The sequence below is a fragment of the Podarcis gaigeae genome, assembly GCF_964106915.1.
Source record: "Podarcis gaigeae genome assembly, chromosome: 8".
Taxonomy (NCBI): Eukaryota; Metazoa; Chordata; class Lepidosauria; order Squamata; family Lacertidae; genus Podarcis; species Podarcis gaigeae.
Window position 1 is genome coordinate 21,609,066 of NC_139684.1, and position 17,574 is coordinate 21,626,639.

The window sequence follows — 17,574 nt, forward strand, 5'->3', positions numbered from 1 at the left end:
ACTTTTGAATTATGGTGCTGGAGGAGACTCTTGAGAGTCCCATGGACTGCAAGAAGATCAAACCTCTCCATTCTTAAGGAAATCAGCCCTGACTGATCACTGGAAGGACAGATCGTGAAGCTGAGGCTCCAATACTTTGGCCACCTCATGAGAAGAGAAGACTCCCTGGAAAAGATCCTGATGTTGGAAAAGATTGAGGGCACAAGGAGAAGGGGACGACAGAGGACGAGATGGTTGGACAGTGTTCTCGAAGCTACCAGCATGAGCTTGACCAAACTGCAGGAGGCAGTGGAAGACAGAAGTGCCTGGGGTGTTCTGGTCCATGGGGTCACGAAGTGTTGGACATGACTAAACAACTAAACAACAAAAGCTGGTGATGGGAAAGACCCTCCTCTGCCTGAGACCCTGGAGAGCGGCTGCCAGTTAGAGACAAACCATAATGGGCTGGGTGGATAAGTTGATGGACCTGTTTTAACCCCAATTGTGGAACTGTCTCCTCCGAGGGCTGAGGTTGTTTTCCTCCTTAATGAGTTTCGGGCATGGCGTGAAAAACACCCATCTCTAAGCCAGAGTGATGCAGCTTGGCTTTCTGTTAGGATTTCTGCTGCGGTTTTGTTTCATGGTCCAGATTGTTTAATAGCAGGAATTTTTATTTGATTTTTAGTTTAAAGTTCACTGTTTTAACTGGACAGATGCCCTGGGATCTTTTTGTTTTTAAATGAAGGGTTAAAACATCACACCATATCAAGTGGGAGCCACATCACACTGCACTTTAGCCACTTCTGCTCCCGTTCTCATTGCTTTTTATGTTCACTACAGGCGCCAGTATTTTCTTATGATACCATTCATGTGCATTTGTGAACAAGAGCAACTGATATGAATGAAGGAGGCGCTGGCCCCTGTAAGTGAACAATGGCACGCAAAAAAAAGGACTCCAGTGCAATCCCTGGCACCTTCAGGTAAGACTGGGAAAGATTCCTGTCTGAAACCTTGTAGAGCCACTGCCAGTCAGTGTAGACAAAACTGAACTAGATGGACCAGAGCGCCAATTCCGCATATGGCAGCTGCCTACGATAAATTGCAATGGAGGATCAATGTGTACAGTTCTACTTCAGTACAAATAAAATTAACTTAAGAACCTGCCCTGAAGAACGTTTAAAAATCAGACATGAAAGTTAGGGTCTCCCCTTATTCCCACTACAGCATCCAGCCCCCACAGCTAGGAAGACGACAAGCAACCAGAGCAGAGGCAGACACATGCCAGTCAATCTGGAAGCTTATAGGAATAACCCGTGGCTTTTCTCTGCCTAGGTCACAAGCAAGGAACCTCAAGCTTAAGCTGTTAGTATCCAACCAGCAGCAATGGTAGCATTGGAAGCAGAGAATCTGTGCCTGCCTAACTCCTGACACAAGAGTGAAGAACCTAAGGGGCTGCTTAGATTACTTTGGCATGAACAACCGTAGGAAACCGGCTTTATGCCACACTTGAGACAAGAGTGATTCAAATCTGCAAAAAAAAACAAAAACGACCACCTGGGGACTGCTCCAGAATGCATCGTCATGGTCATCATGCATAATTTTTGTTAAATTTTTAAAAAGACTGTCCATATCCTGCCAATTCTCACATTTATTCACTGTTTGCATCACCCTCTCTACTCCACCCCCCCAAAATACAATGTGGCCTCCTCCTCCATCTCCCCCTGGCATGGCTTCCTAGACCAGCCTCTTCTCCCAGATGGCAAGAAGAGTGGGGGCAAGTGTTTCTAAAAGTTGCTTAGCGATGTAACACACAGAGAGAGGTTTGCAAATGCTGACATTCTTGAAAGCATCCTCCGTGCTAGTCGCGTGTGGCAAAAGAGTGCCAAGCGCATGAACAGCCGGAGCAACAGAGGGGCTCTTGGGCTGGGGGTGGGAGAAAGGAGGTGGGAGGAAGCCACTTACCATCACCAAATGGAGGGGGAGCAGCCACAACCTTTCGCTAGCTGGCTATCTCATGCTGCGGGTTTCCAATTAGAACCAACCCTTCCTTTGTTTCCATCTGGTCCTTTCTGACACCAATTAAACGTAGATCAAAGGTCACATCTATACCACTGTCAGCCCTTAGCAGTGCTCCAATACATGTTGCAGATGGCGGTCTGTTTCTGGAGAAAGCAGACCAGGAACGAAAGGACCAGAGATTGGAGATGGGATCAAAGGTGGGCAGGATCTGGATTGGGGATGGGATGTGTTTCTGTGTCTATGTGGCTAGAAGGCAGAAGTTGCTCAGACTGAGGACTCAAGCCTGAGACAACATCAGCTTTACAGAGCCAGTCAGGCTTGCACTGGTTCCTCAGGTCACACGGTCTGGCTGAGTTGAGCCTCTAGTGACAAAGTTGACTCAAAAGGCACCCCTGTCTACATGCTGGAGCTCAGTGGCAGAGTATCTGCATGCAGAAGGTCCTGGATTCAATCCATGGTGTCTTCTGACTCTGTATAAGGCAGATACCAATGTTCATAGCTTCTCCCCATTAAATACCATTGTTTATTACCCCATCATTACTGAATATGGCAGGCAACTGAGTTACAGATACAAAGACACTTCCATTCCAGTGTAAGGCCATTTCCCATTGCTCATGGAGATGAAAAGACACAAAATAAAAGGCATGGATTGTAAATAGCTGGTTTGCAATTGAAGCAATGTTTTTCAATCTGACATGAATCAAGTTGTGAGCTGCAGTGGAAAACTCACTTCACTCTGCTAGAGATTAAGCCGGGGGTGGGACAGAGAATCTAACCACCAGAGAGCCTGGAGCAACTCAAGAGAGGTGTTAACAGATCACTAACGCCAAAGTACGCAACATATTTGCTCCAGGATAGTCTCCAAAAGCAAAGGGACTACTTCTCCAGAGCATATTTCAACTCTGTGAAGCCAATCCAGATGGCCAGTTATGAATGCAGGGGAATACATTTGGACTAAATGCATATGTGAATGTCAGCTGTGTCCTTCTCAAAGAAAAACACCTGTCTCTTGATGCACAGTTATTGGTCTGTCTGAATCCCTGGTCACCGATTCCCTGAGTGAATAACTAATTCTTACAGTGGCCCTTCAGCCAGAAGGAAAGATTTCAGTAGCTCTGTGGGTTGGAAGTGGAAAAGAGAGAAGCTATCTACTCCAAATAGAAGCTGTCTACTCAGTTCAGGGGTGGGGGGGCTGAACAAAATGATCTCAGTGGCTCCTACTCCAAATTGTGCCCTCACCACTGCCACAGTGACTCATTTGTTTGTGTCTCCCTTTGGACCTAGTCCACACCATCACTCATAAATTTGTACTGTTCTTCTCATTGTTTGCTCTCCCAGGGGCAGCAACATGATGGTCAAGAGGTTCCGGGGACTGGAAGTAAGGTCCCACCTGAGGAATGGGCCTTGGCAGGTGCCCAGTGATACCAATCCCTGACTCCTTTGCTGAGAAAGAGGAGGCAGGGAGTGTGCAAGGGGCTTGGCTCCAGCATAGCCAAAGAACCATCTCCTTATGATTCATTCTGTCCATTAAGGTCATCAGGGAAGGTCCTCTTGCATGCCCAACCCCACCTGAGATACATTTGGTGAGAACACATGAAAGGGCTTCCTTGATTGTGGAGGCCTGAATTCTCTGCCCCAGGAGATGTGCCTGGTCTACTTTCTGATAGTATTCTGTTACTGTATAAAGGTGTTCTGAGTTCAGCAGGCATTTGACCAGGTTGTTGTATGGTTGTTGTTGTTGTTTTTACTCTTTGTCCCTATTTCTGTTTTTTTTTTATAATAATTTTTATTAAGGTTTTCCAAATTAGAACAAATCAAAACAAATTAAATCCAATCTATTGCCAATAACTAGGACTTCCCCTCCCTACCCCCTCTTGTGTTCCAAATCTTCCAAATAAGCAATTAAATTCAACAAATTCTTATCCCCAAATTACACTCTTCGTCAATAACCCAATTTATCCAAATTCTCGTCCCCTAAGATCGATCTTTACCCTTCCACGGGTTTCCCCCTTTCAAACATAGTACAGATGAAAATAAGATAAATGTAAATAATAATTTTACAGCCTTTGGATTCCAATTTTCCCTCCCCTCTTTCCCCTTTGCGTTTCACCTATCCCTCCACTTCTAATATCTTCCTGGAGTTCCCACATTATACTATATCCCTCCGATTCTTTGCCAGTCTTTAATTACGGATGTCCAATCATAGAAGGAGTCTATCAAATAAGGGCCCATTTCTTCTATCCAGGTTTTTATATCCAGGAGTAAAAACTCCAATTTTGTATCCATAAGCTTGTCAAACCTGAATATCCCAAATGTTCCCCCAGTTCTGTCCAGTTCTTGTTGTTTCCTTGTTCTTATCAATCATTCTCCTCCTTTTTATTTCTCTGTTCTCCCGCAGAAATGTTCTTTTTCCAAAAGTTTCTAGTGTCTCTGCAGAGGTTTGTTTCTGAACACTCCCCCTCTCCTGGAGTGCTTTTGATCTGCCATTCTCCCTCTTTTAATTTATTTTTCTTTCAGGTTTTAGGTTTCTATTTTGTAAGCTGCCTTGGGTGGTTCTGCTGTTGGGACCAGAAAGATATGATATACACATATTTTATATAGATATGCAATATTCAAAGCAATTGCTGGAAAACTGCAATGTAAGATTTCAGAAGTATCAAGGAGGCATGTGTCAGGATTGCAACCCACAGCATGCCCTGAACTTGGGCTATAAAAGGTAGATTCCAGAGATGGAAGGGCTGCAATTCCATAGCAGAGCACCTATTTTGCATGTAGAAGGTTCATGTTATATCCCGATAAACATTTATTGTTGGCATTTAGGAATGTTCCCTAATTATTTAGTTCAGTTTCACTTTATTATCCATTGCCTGCAGTTGGTAGTTCAGTTCAAGAGAAGCCTACAATTGGCTTTCTAATATTCTCAGCCCCATTGGATAGCCTGGTTGTTGAATTATTGCAATCCCAAATTCAATCCCAGCAAACGAAACAGGTAGGAGGCAGTGAAAAAGACCCTGCCTTGGTCTGGTCCCAGAGCCACAGGTGAGGGGAAACTAAAAGCTCAGGACAGGAAGCTGCCAAAACCCTGGAGGAATAAGAGAGCAGCAAGGGCAATCCTGTATTTTTGAGTTTTTATATTTATATTTGTTTATATTTATATTTTTGTATGTGATCCTTGAATGAAGGGCAGTATAGAAATTTAATAAATGAAATGAAATGAAGGGTCCTAAAGAGAATCTGAGCTGAAGCCCAGTGAGGTAGTCCAAAGGTAGGCTTCAATAGCTGGGTCAGGAAGCAAAGCTGTGATGAAGCACAGCAGAGAATGCAAAGGTAGGCAAGGTGTTTTCCCCAAGAGCAAGGTATTAGCAGGCGTCAGTTGCAGAAGGGCTGGTCAGTGCCATGCTGTTGTGCAGAGGGGGGTTGGATGATGAGGAATGGTAGAAGCTCAAATTGGGAGAGTCTAACCTATAGGAAGGTCCTAGTGGGTTGGGGAATGAGAACTTGGGAGCACTAGGGCAATGTGACACAGAGGAGGTCCCAGTGGATGGGGAAGTAGAAAGCTGGATTCTGAGGAAGGGCCTAGTGGCTTGTCAGAAGAACGGCCCGCCTCTTTGAAATTGGGAAGCCTAAGTGCTCATCACCAGCTGTGAAGTTGACTATGGCGCCTTCCCCTGCCACCTTTGTCCTCACAACAATCCTTGGCTAGGCCAATCAAGGAATGCACTTAGGTCTCTGCACTTAGGTCTCTGCAGTGTAAATCTACAGTAATACTCTATTACATTAGCAGAAGACTTGGAGGTTGATCAGGATCTGAGATATTGGAGAGAGTAGGGGAAAAGGGCCACTTCTGGGATTTGATTATGTTATGTTTGCTGTTAAGTTTGCTTTTCTTAATGCTGCTTTCTTAATTTTAGATTCTTTAAATCTCAAATTTATGTTTGATTTTAATTATGCTGTTTTATTTGATTTTGTTTGTTTGTTTAGAATCTATGGATTGTGAGCCACTTGGGGCTTTGATTTTGAAAAAGGGGCATACAAGTTGAGATTTCATCATCATCATCCACTCTTGCTAGTTTAGAAAACATCTTCCCTTAAGGACAATATCCATCCACAGTAAATTCTAAAAGTCCCGGAGCACATTTTTGTTGCTGCTAAAAAATGGCAAATAGTATCCCCTCTTGTAACTTTTTGGGTGATTATACAGATTGCTCTCTTCTGGAGTACAACTTAAGTTTGGCTTCATTAATGTTTTAAAATGTATATGTTGGGTATTGCTCTCTTTTCAGAAGAGCGTTGGGAGAGAAGGTAGGGGCAGGCAGTGTAGGGCTTCTTGAGTTTATAAATAAGGAAAAGGTGTTTTGAAATTAGTGGCAAGAAAAACATGTATTTAACTTTAAGGAAGCAATTTTCACTTAATTGATAGTATTTCTGTTTCTAACTGAGCAGCTATTATGCCTCTTATTGCAATTAATTTTGGTTACTTCAGTCTCATTGTGCATGCCTCTGACAGCATATCATTTCCCTAAGCTTCTGTTTGATTGATCCAGAGCCCAAACAACCACATTATCTGGCGTCAACTCATTGCTCTGCCTTTATTTTTAAAATATTTTTCTAGTGGTCTCACACAACAGTCTAAAACACATACGAGAGATCCATCTTGGAAGTTGAACTGGAAAGTACCTAAATGGGAGAGTAATTGTGTGATGACGCCGACAAGAGATAGACTTTGATCTGCCAGCAGATTCTGGATTATTTGCACAGCCTCCAAATAGTTCAAGAGCATGGTGGTGAAGCATATTTACTATTCCATCATGATGCCACTTTCTGTAACTGATCATGTGATTAAAAGTGGCAAATTCTCTTATAACCCCATCACAATATGTAGAGGATATCTGCATTTGTATTGGAACTTAAAAAAAAAATATTTTTATACGTGGAATCATTTTTAACATGTTTGCATTGTTTTCAAATGTATGAAATTGTTTTTTATAAAGGAGCCGCTTTCATTTTTTTTATTTGTTTATGCATTTTTCAGTTACAATCAGTTATACTTGTTCCTGTTACTTACATTTTTTCCTATCCCACCTTGCATGGACTTCCCAGCCTATCTTTCCTTGACATCCTAACCCAAATGCTTTGGTTTGCTGCAACTCCTTAAGCTTTCCACTCTTTCCCTCCTCTTTATTTCACTCTTTGTTGCTTGCTGCTGTTCATATGTAAGTTTATATTTTTACCACTTCTTTTTATATACTCTTCTAGTTGTTCCCACTCGCTTATCACTGTTTTTCTATTTGTATTTCTTGTTTTGGCCGTCATGATGGCTAATTCTACATATTCAATTAGTTTAAGCACCACTGGTCTTTTGTTGGGATTTTTCCTCTCCTTCCACATTTTAGCATATAAGTACCCTTGTTGCTGCTGTTGCGTAAAGGAAGAGGTTTTTTACTTTATCTGGAATTTCCTATCCTATTACAGGTAACAGGAATGCTTCTGGCTCCTTGGGAAAGGAACATTTAATCATTTTCTTTGGTTCTTCATAAATCATTCCCCATAATTTTTTTGTGAGTTCGCACTGCCACCACAAATGAATTAACGAGCCCTCCTTGTCTAAACATTTCCAGCCTAAGTTGGATCCTCTTTTATACATTTTAACCAGTAAAGGAGCTGCTTTTAATCTGCTTTTACACTTGCTTTATGGCTATAAACCTTTTTAAATTGTCAATTGTATATCTTACAATGCCACCTCTCTCACCACATTTGGACGTCCAGCCTCCTCTACAACCAAATGTGAAAGACCTCGCACTATTATTCTACCTCAGGAAATGAATCTGGTGGTTTATCTCACCTCATCCCAGAGATTAAGAGGATAATAAGAACCTGCTGGATCAGGTCAATCTAGTACAGCATCTTGTTCTCATAGTGGTCAGCAAGATGCCTGTGAGAAGCCTACAAGCAGGGTTCAAGCCCAAGGGTCTTCTCCTCTCCTGTGGTTTCCAGCAACTGGAGTTCAAAAGTATTACTGCCTCCAACTGTGAAGGCAGATCATAGCCATAATGACCAGTAGCCTTCAATAGCCCTCTCCTCCAGAAAAGTCTCAGGAATCTTCAATCAGCCCTGTATTGGGAATTTTTTGATTTTTGAATAATAATAATAATTATTATTCAAATTATTATTTGAATAATTATGTTGCCCAGGTGCCCTCATTCTGATGTATCACTACAACCTTCAAGGTCCTTAGAATTGCAAAAGGCAGGGGCCATCACACCAGGTCAGCCACCGTTTCCCTTCCTTGAAAACACCAGACCAGGCTTTCAAGTGGGAGAAACGGGGGACAACACAGGCGCCAGAGCCCTGTGGCAAGAAGAGGCATGGTGTGCCTAGTTTCAGAAACCATCCCTTTAACTCTGCCTCACAGGGCTCAATGGGAAGAACTGAAACAGCCCTCACACATTTCTTAGTATGATGGAATCTTGAGCTTTACAGAGAATGACAAAGAAAAAAGAAGCTAATACACAAATACAGGCCCTGCTGCAAAACTGGGACAGTGTGGAATACTTCTCCCCATCAGTTTTCTTCCTACCTTCTCCCCCCACCCCACCAGTCATCATGGCATGGACATGCTTACTGGGCTGTTTCAAGGCTTTCCCCTCCATTTGGGGTATTGGGGGGTGGGGGTGGGTGAAACATGTTTGAAGAATGCACTTCTGGCCAATCCCAACTACACTTTCCAGGCTTCTAGAGTGAAAAGTCAAGAAGTTAAACCAATTTGATACTAGTTCAAGTTTATTTCCACTCTTTTTGCTTATTCTAGATTAAGATGTACTACAGATGATGACGAATTGAATAAACAAATTGCTAGAAAAACATTGTTTCAGCAGGACTATTTCTTTCTCATCCTTTATCTAGGAACTGTGAGCAAGCTGAACATATTGTTAAATACAGACTAATAGATGTTGATCTACAATGACTTTGTCCTTCCCTTCCCCATTCACTCTGTCTTAATTCTAACCCTTGCTTAAACCAGTTATCTGGTTTAAGGAAGCTTTTTTCCCCTTTTCTTTTGCATGCTTTAATGCCTTACCCTCAAAACTTTTTAGATGGATATAATAAAGCTTCTATAAGCAGCAGATATTGTCCTTTGAATAACAAAGAGGTGGAGTCAGTTTTTCATGTTCTTTTTCAATGTAGATCGAAGCCCAGAACTACAGAACTCTGATATACCACATTGTGCAGTCTTTCACTAGTCAATCTTCACAGTCTCGGTCAATCGTTTCATTGGAGGGCTCTGACTTTTAACATCACATGACAAACTCCAAGATTCCTAAATGCAGAGATTTCACTTAACTCATCATCGCTTTTTATCTGAGCTCATATATTTTTATGTTCTGTAACGTTTTTATTTTATTTGTGGTCAGAAAATAAATAATATCTGGATATGGAAGCAATTCAAGCAGGCCAATTCACACCATGCCTATTTTTCTTCCCCAGCTGACACCCCGCCGGGCTTTTGGAGGCCACGGTTCTTGTTGGGCTGGTTTTTCCTTTGCTTTCCATTTTAATTTCCAGACTTATAAATGTCTGCATAGTAAGTCACCCAAGTGTATAGAAATCACTACCTTATTTTGTGGTGCCCCAGTTCTACTTCCAAACTGATAGGCACTCGACCACCTGAGTTTGCCATCAGAGGGAATTATAATGTATTAACTGCCTATCCCAAAAACGATTTTGAAAAGAAGAGTGTTTTATATAAAGGTATTCAGCAGCTGGGTACGAAAACAAACATACAACACTGTCTTATCAGACCACAGGTTGACCTGGCTCTTCACTGCCTAATCTAACTGGCAATGCATCCCCAGCATCTTTTCCAAATTTGCTCTCTGAGACCCTTTAAGACTAGGACTGCCAGGGAATGAATGTGAGATTTCCTACATGCAAATAACATGCTCTTCCATGGAGCTATGGCGCTTCCCCTAATAATTGTTCTAATGACATCCTAATACACACACACACACACACACAAACACACTGTTGCCACCATGCAAATCTCTGGCTTCAGCAGAGTTTCCAGTTAGCAGATGCTTTGCTGCAGCCTTTCCCTGTTGCTGCCTCTTTGTGTGTTTTGGCTGCATTTAGTTTGTCTTCTTTCCCGGAGGAAGGCCTGCTGCTTGATACACCTGTTAAACGACATGGAACAGGTGGCTAACCTTATGGACTTCTCCCACCTGCAAGGAAGGAGCTTTTCATAAAGATTAAGGAGAAAAAGCCTTGCTATCTGCTCTGCTGAAGAAACAGCCACAACAAACAGGAGAGGGCTGAAGATGAATCGATCAATAGCTGATTTGAGAACGAAGCATTAGCACCTTTCGAATTATGCTAGCGGCACACTGGAAGCTGCTTTGCACTGCATCAGGTTGGGTAGCTCAGCGCTGCTGACTCTGACAGGCAGTGGCCCTCAGGGTCCTAGGAAAAAAGCACTGCTTCCTGAAATCTTTTCAAAGAAGATTGAAAAGAGAACATTCTGCAGGAAAACAACTGCAGCACAAGAGCTTATTCTGCCCTTTCTCCCCAACTCCCAAAATAGCGGTTCCCAATGAAAACAAGTTGTAGAACCACTATTTAAGACTTCGAAAGCAGCCTTCCAACAAGCCAGACTGGTCACCCATTTAGCCCATAGCTATCTATGCTGACAGACCGAAGTCTTTCCCCAAGCTGCTATCAAATAACATTTTTCTGGGGACTGAACCTAGGATTTGTATTAGGCAGAACTTTCAGCACATCAAAAGTCTGCCTCAAATTTGGAGGTGGCAGGGAAAGGGAGAACAAAGCCACCACCCCTACTTTTGTGGTTTTTTTGAGGTGGAACAAATTTTCAGCGGCGGGCACTCACCAGCACTTCCCTGGCTCCTTACTATTCCTGGCTAGAAGATATCGCTGCCTGCTGAAAGTGTTTGTTTCATCAAGCATATTTAATGAATTTGTTTCATCACTGGTCAGTCATTTGTTCTGTACTTAATGATTTTATAAACCTATGGTGTTTTAACTATTTCATTGTAAGCTGCCATTATATTTTTCTTATGGGTTGCCTACCTATAAATAAAGACGTATTGGCTATATACAGCACTCCAGTGTTTTGGAAATCTATTTTAATCTACTAACATATTACCTGTCCAAAGCTTCTCCAACAGAGGAACAACAAAAAAAGTCAACAATTGTTGCTAAGCTCTCCCCACTCTGTAACCCTGAGGACCAGAAGCATGCAGGGGTTATTTTAAAATAAAAGTTTTTCAGGAAGCCTATTTTCTTCACCACATTCCAAGCTGTTAAGCACAGAAAGATGCTAGATCAACGATCCGACAGCAAGATCAACCTCACGCACTTAGTTCTTCAGTTTTTCCAGCAAACTGATAATGTCCAAATGAGAAGAATTTTATGCATCAGCTTCTCTCAATTATCCTGAACGATTATTGCTGTTGGCAGACTTAGGAAGCTTTAGATCACATATATACACAGTTGTAGAATACGTAAATAGGATGACTAACAGATCTAGGAACATTCAATCCCCTGAATCTTTAATAACATAAATAAATGCAAACAAGAGCTAATTTTAACTGAGTAATGTCCTGCCGCTTCAAACAAAACTGGAAAATGTGTCGTATCTATTATTTTTTTCAAATCCAACTCTAATAGAAGCCATCACACTTTCTAATGTATATAAAGTGTTCATTTCTACAGGGCTGGAATGAAGAAGATAGCCCTGTATTACTCATTACCTATATCCAGTGCTCCCCCCCCCCAGTACTCACCATGAAGTTGTTGCAGTAAGTGCCACACTTTTTAACAACAACAAAAGAGGTGCCGGTACTGCATAACCTTGAGTACCCCCTGAAAAAAGCACTGCCTATATGCATGTTATGCATGACATTCTACCAGACACTGCCAGAACCCCAGACTTCCTGGTGGGTCTGGCCTGCAAAGGAAGAAATAGAAGAAACTAGATTTCTAGTATGTGGCAGGCCCCCGACTACCCACCATGTCTCCTGGCGGGAATGCCAAATATCAGTTTTTGGTAGCCCTTTCACGCATCACGCTTGGAAATATCTAAGTTCAGCCAGTGTAGGAAGATGCTTACAGGTCAGATTCCTTATCTATCAAGGAACCATCTTCCCCTACCTCTTGTAGGAAAACTTCACAGGTGGGTGGGGCCACCCGCCTGTCAATCACCTGATGCGACTAGGCCTTCAAATCACCTTGCATGACTTGCAAAGGGATGGTGCTTTGAAGTGTGACTGATGGGCAGGGACTTCAAGTCTGCTACATCTCTACATGCTCCACACCCGATGTCACATAGGGGTAGGTCAGGTGGGTATAGTTGGGGGGGGGGGAGGAGCATCCCGAGCCAAACTAGGACCCCTGCCAGACCAAAATTGGCTGATGGGTCCCTACTCCTACTCTAGGTCCATATTGTCTATTCTGACTTGCAGCAACTATTCCTTGGAATACTGCACTTTTAAAAAACCTACTAAGAACATTTTTCTAGAGGCAAGCCTACCCAGGCATATGATTTTATTATGTATATCTGGGTTTTTTAAACTGTTGCTTTTATCTGTATTTTTATGTTTTATAATGTATACTGTTTTTAAAGTCTGTTTAATTAATATGTTCATGCTAATTCATAAAAACCTCTTAGAGATATTATTATTATTAAGCAGTACATAAATGTTGCTTTAAAAATAATATAATCCAAGCACTGGTTAACTATGGGTTAGTTTCAGCTAAGGTGAGGCAAATTCTGAGAAAGAGAGAGAGACAGAGAGAGAAAAAAAGGGAGAGCGATTCCCAACGTTAGCCCTACTCACAGTAGATAATTGAAATTAATAGGCATGACTTAGGCCCACTAATTCCCATGGGTCGACTATTCGATAGAACTCCAAGCCTCCAATGTGTCCTCTCTTGACAGCAATCTACTTTTTTAAAAATTAAAAAGTCCCAAAAGTCTTCTCCTCCCCTAAAGTGGAATGTTATCCGAGCCTTTTCTGATCCTGCCTGCTATGCAGGGAAGCAAAGATTTGCACACAGCCAGCCAAGACCAAGTTCTGAGTCTCACAGGCTTCCACAAAGCTGGCTGTTTCTTTGTTCCACCCAGAAGTGCTGGTTATTTGGTCCCCGCAATGGCCTCAATTCTGGCTGGACCTTGATTCCCTTTCCCCTCTCTCTTCCAGCAACTCCTGGGCTAGCTAAGCCTAGAGCCACAACTTTGTAGCGTGGCCAGGGAAAACCTTAGAGGGAATAAGTTCCATTTTAAAAAAGCAAATGTTAGAGAGCCATCAAGTGGTAGAAAACAAGTACAGAACCAGCTGCATGCAATTTGCAAAGCAATGAAACACTAAAGACCTTTCTGCTTTATCACCAATTAGCACGATTTCAAAAACAGTATTTTGGTTAACGATATTTCACGACTATCAAACCTCTAATACACAAAGAGTAGTATACACACAATATTCTTAAGGCAACATATATTTAACATTTTTTCTATTCTGCTTTTCTTTGTGAATTCAAGGTGGCTAACAATTTCAAGTTTGATCAAAATATCTGGATTACAAATGACAAAATTTAGAACCACAGAAGCAGAATAAAGCTTCATCTATCAACAAGAGGAGTAGAGCGGGCCACTTGTTCATCAACAAAAAATGAGGACATATTTATGTGTATACTTGGAACTTTAGAAATAATTACCGTAAATTAAACAGAAACACAATGCGTCTCACCATAGTGGGGAAGACTATGACCAGGTGGTCTGTGTGCCTGTGCTGTCTGCTGTCCAAGTGCTATGAATTGTTGATGGTAAAGTTCAAGACCCTTCAAAGAGGACTGCCCTCTGATAACCTTTCAGATGCAAGGACTGTCCTCTATAAAGTAGGACACCCTAGCAATTGCCTTTCCTTCTGTGCAGATTGCTGCTCCCTCTTCTGATGGTTCTTTCTCTTCAAATTGGACTTGGAAAGGACAGCCCTTCAAATACCATTTGTTTTCAAAAGGCATTTGTGTTGTATTATGTAAAGCTGAGAGAGGGTTTGGCAGCTCCTAACTTAAAACTATGTTATTACTAGCAGCCTTGTACCTGGCGTTGCTTGGGAATTTGAAGAACCCCTCCACCCCCCCCAAAAAAAACCCATTCTTTTTTAAAATCAGTGGCTAAAATCTGTGTAGTTTTGAAAGGTTCTGTTTGCCATTCTTGATTCAAAATGGCATCCATTGATTAAGTCTTGATTAAGAAACATTACACACTGCATTATGAGGGGAAGAAGATCTTTTTCTAATCAAATTAAGACAATGGGATTGACACTGAGTATTATAAAGTACACCGCTATCACCATGCTAGCTCAAAAATTAGAATCTGGAAAGATAATAATATGCTTAGATATAAAGATGTTGCGCAGGACAATATTTTAACATTTGTTGTCATGAGGAAAAGTAATAATAATTCATGCCCTCCTTTGATATGAACACTTTCAGGTTAGAGCAGTGATAACAGGTATCAAAACTGTTCTAAGCTCATCTCACCAGGATACATTTCTCCAGTTATAATAAATAAAATAAAAAATAATTAGCCAGAGTTCTGTTGGCAATGTGAAAGAAAAGAAGGCAGCTTCCCTCATATCTGTAGGCAATATACAAAAGCCAAAAAACAACCACCCCTAACCTATTGGAAAATGATTAGTAAAATTATGAAGATGATAATGGGATATGTTACTCTTTTCAGTGTTCTTATTTATGGTATTATTTAGATGGGTTTGTCAGAGGTGAATATAGAGAGTTGGCTGCTTATATGATAATGCAGCCAGAATTGTATATGCAAAAATAAGTAAACAGAAGTCACAAACACTACCTTTGATATAGGACTGGCCTGATAAATTATAGGATTGTGCTTTGATGACAAAATTAACATATTAAGATTGAAGCTTGTTGTTAACTCAAACAAACAAGATTTAAAGTGAACAAAAAACAAATTTATGACTCTTTGAAATAGAGGACTGCCCTCCATAAAATATGACAAATGTTACCTTTCTTTTTAGAAAAGTATTGGAATGGTTAGGGTATGTGCAATCTGTTGCAGTAGTCAGAGAAAGGGGTCACCAACATGGTGCCCATGAAGCATGAATGCCCTCAAATGCCTTCCGCAGAGCCCACAGAGTTCCCTTCCTTCTGCTCAAATTAGGCTTGAAAGAACCACTCTACTGTAGCCAGTAATATAGGTTGTGGCGTATGCTTAGTATGTGGCAAGCTGCCTGTTCTGCAAACCAGCTGAGCAAGAAAAATGTGGATTTCAGAAGATTTTAAACTGCACCAGCTACCATTACGATTCTATCTGCTTAGCTACAAATACACTAGGCTAGCTTCATGTGAGACAATCTCTGAACACATCTGACATCTTAACAGACAGATAATCAGCAGGTGACCATTTTTTAATTTCCGACATTATTATGCATGAATGGCCTTTCTGCATGCTCTGAGCAATGCAACAGGACAAGCCATGTGTTGTAATGATACCAGATATTCAGAAAAGTGAGGTGAGCAGGGTGGGCGGGGGGGGGGAGGTATCTTAAAAAGAAAGAGGAAAAAGACCTAGGAAAGTGCTAAGGCCAGCAATCCCATCAAAATATGCAATAAAGAGATTTATACAATATGTAAGGCTGCCAAAGGGCAGCAAGATCATACTGGTGTTCCAAACAGGCTATATTTAGATCTAGAAAACTATGAAAAGACAATTCAAATTTTAAAATAAATTATCCGGGCTGAAACTTTTAGAGAACAAAATCAGTTAGGTTATTCAGCTATTTAAAAAAGACATCCACTGATTAAAAAAAGTATGCAATCTGAAGCCTGCAGCACTGACTGGATGAGCAGATGTGGTAGAATGCTCAGATGCTGAGGGGATTTAAGAGAGTTGCAGTCCAGTTTCTGTGAGGGAAGAAAAAGCTAAAAGTCTGGGTGGTGGTAAAAACCTGCACAAGAACAGGCTGAGGACAGGGATGAGATTCAAGAATGTAGGGAAGCTTTGGAACAGGGAGCAATAGGTAAGGAAGCTCAGTGCTACTTTGTTGTAAGAAATCTCACAGTACGGATGCTCCTATAAGCCATACAAAGGGCCCTGTAGGCCGTCAAATGAAACCAGAAAGATCCCATTATTGTATGGATTCTCATTACGCTCTTACCTCATATACAGTTCCATTGGCACAGTGAAGCATTCCGTGACCTTGTCTCTGGTCCAGGATCCAGTCTCCTTCAAATTCATCCCCATTTCTAAAAACAAATAAAGAGGTGAAAATTCTCAGGTGGCTTGTACAACCATTGAGAATTCAAGAAATAAATACTTACTCCAAGATGACCAAGAGAAAAAAAGTAAGCTGGCTCAGAAATGCTGCTGGGTAAGTTTGAAATTTAACGGGTAATTCATTTATTTATATCCTTCACATCTACTAAAAGTATCCATAGCAGCATGCAACATAATAATGATGGAAGGCACTCTACGCCACTGAGGCAACTTGAGCCTCAGGCGACAATAATGAATCCAGAGTACCTCCACGCTATTTTAATTACAGGTGCTTATAACTTAATGTTTGTTTCACTGTTTTTTATAGTTGTAAACTGCTAAGAAGCCTATTTCTGGCATTAAATGGTATATAAAATAAAATTTTGATTGGGCACTCCCACTGCTATTTTTCTTAATGGTGCACCATAACCACTTACGCAAAATTGACATCACAAATGGTTTTGTTTATGCTTCTGCATCCTCCTTGGGCTGTCTGCCGACTGGTACTATTGTTGCCTACTCTGCTTGACTTTGCCTCAGGTATGAATGAATCCCTGACACAGTCCATGATATGATTTGTTGGTGCTGCTTTTTGAATTGACACTCGGTAGTTTCAAGCTAAACCTGAAAACAACATCCAATTAAGAAGAACAGAATAAGGTGGGGGGGGGGACTTACTTGAAGATCATTTTCCCTCCTCCATGTTTTTTGTTGCTATGGAAGCTTCCTTGATATATTTGTCCATCCTTGTCAATCAGTAACCCGTGGCCTGAAAAGAGGAGGAAAGTGGTAGCAAAAAATGGAAGAAGACTTCCATCTACCAACCAAGAGCAAACCAGAAATGTGCTTCCTAATTTCAATGTTTCTTTGTCATGTCCAAAGCAGAGCCCTCACCTCTTCCCATTCCAGCCCAAGACCAAATACATAAGCTCATGACTCGGGGATAGAGCTTCTAGCCATAATAATGTTTCTCCCTCCACTATTAGGATAATATGCCTCTGAATACCAGTTGCTGGGAATCACAGGTGAAGAAAACTGTCGTACTCAGCTCTGGTTTCTGGGCTTTACTTTGGGGCACCAGGTTGGCCACTGTAAGAAAAGGATGCTGAACTAGATGGGCTACTGGTCTGGTCCAGAAGAGGTCTTCTTATGTTCCTATTGCATATTTGAACATGGCGAGTGGAGGGATATTTTCAAGTTCCACACCTGATTGTGCAAGTAAGTGTGGAGGATAGGAAATACAAGTCCCTGGGGCATCCTGTCCCCCA

General features: G+C 41.5%; 1 protein-coding gene across 15 annotated transcripts in view; it reads right to left on the reverse strand.

The window, feature by feature from the left end:
* MORN1 (MORN repeat containing 1) overlaps nt 1-17,574 on the reverse strand; it is a 240,352-nt gene that overhangs the window by 212,332 nt on the left and 10,446 nt on the right. For all 15 annotated transcript variants that reach the window (XR_014567423.1, XR_014567424.1, XR_014567425.1 and 12 more), the window contains exons 5-6: nt 16,985-17,075; nt 16,209-16,296 (exon numbers count right to left, since the gene is read on the reverse strand). Coding sequence is in view for 10 of the 15 variants with exons in the window: in XM_083752623.1 (XP_083608749.1) it covers nt 16,209-16,296; nt 16,985-17,075 (179 nt within the window). In the remaining 5 variants the exon portion in view is untranslated. The remainder of the gene's footprint in view (nt 1-16,208; nt 16,297-16,984; nt 17,076-17,574) is intronic.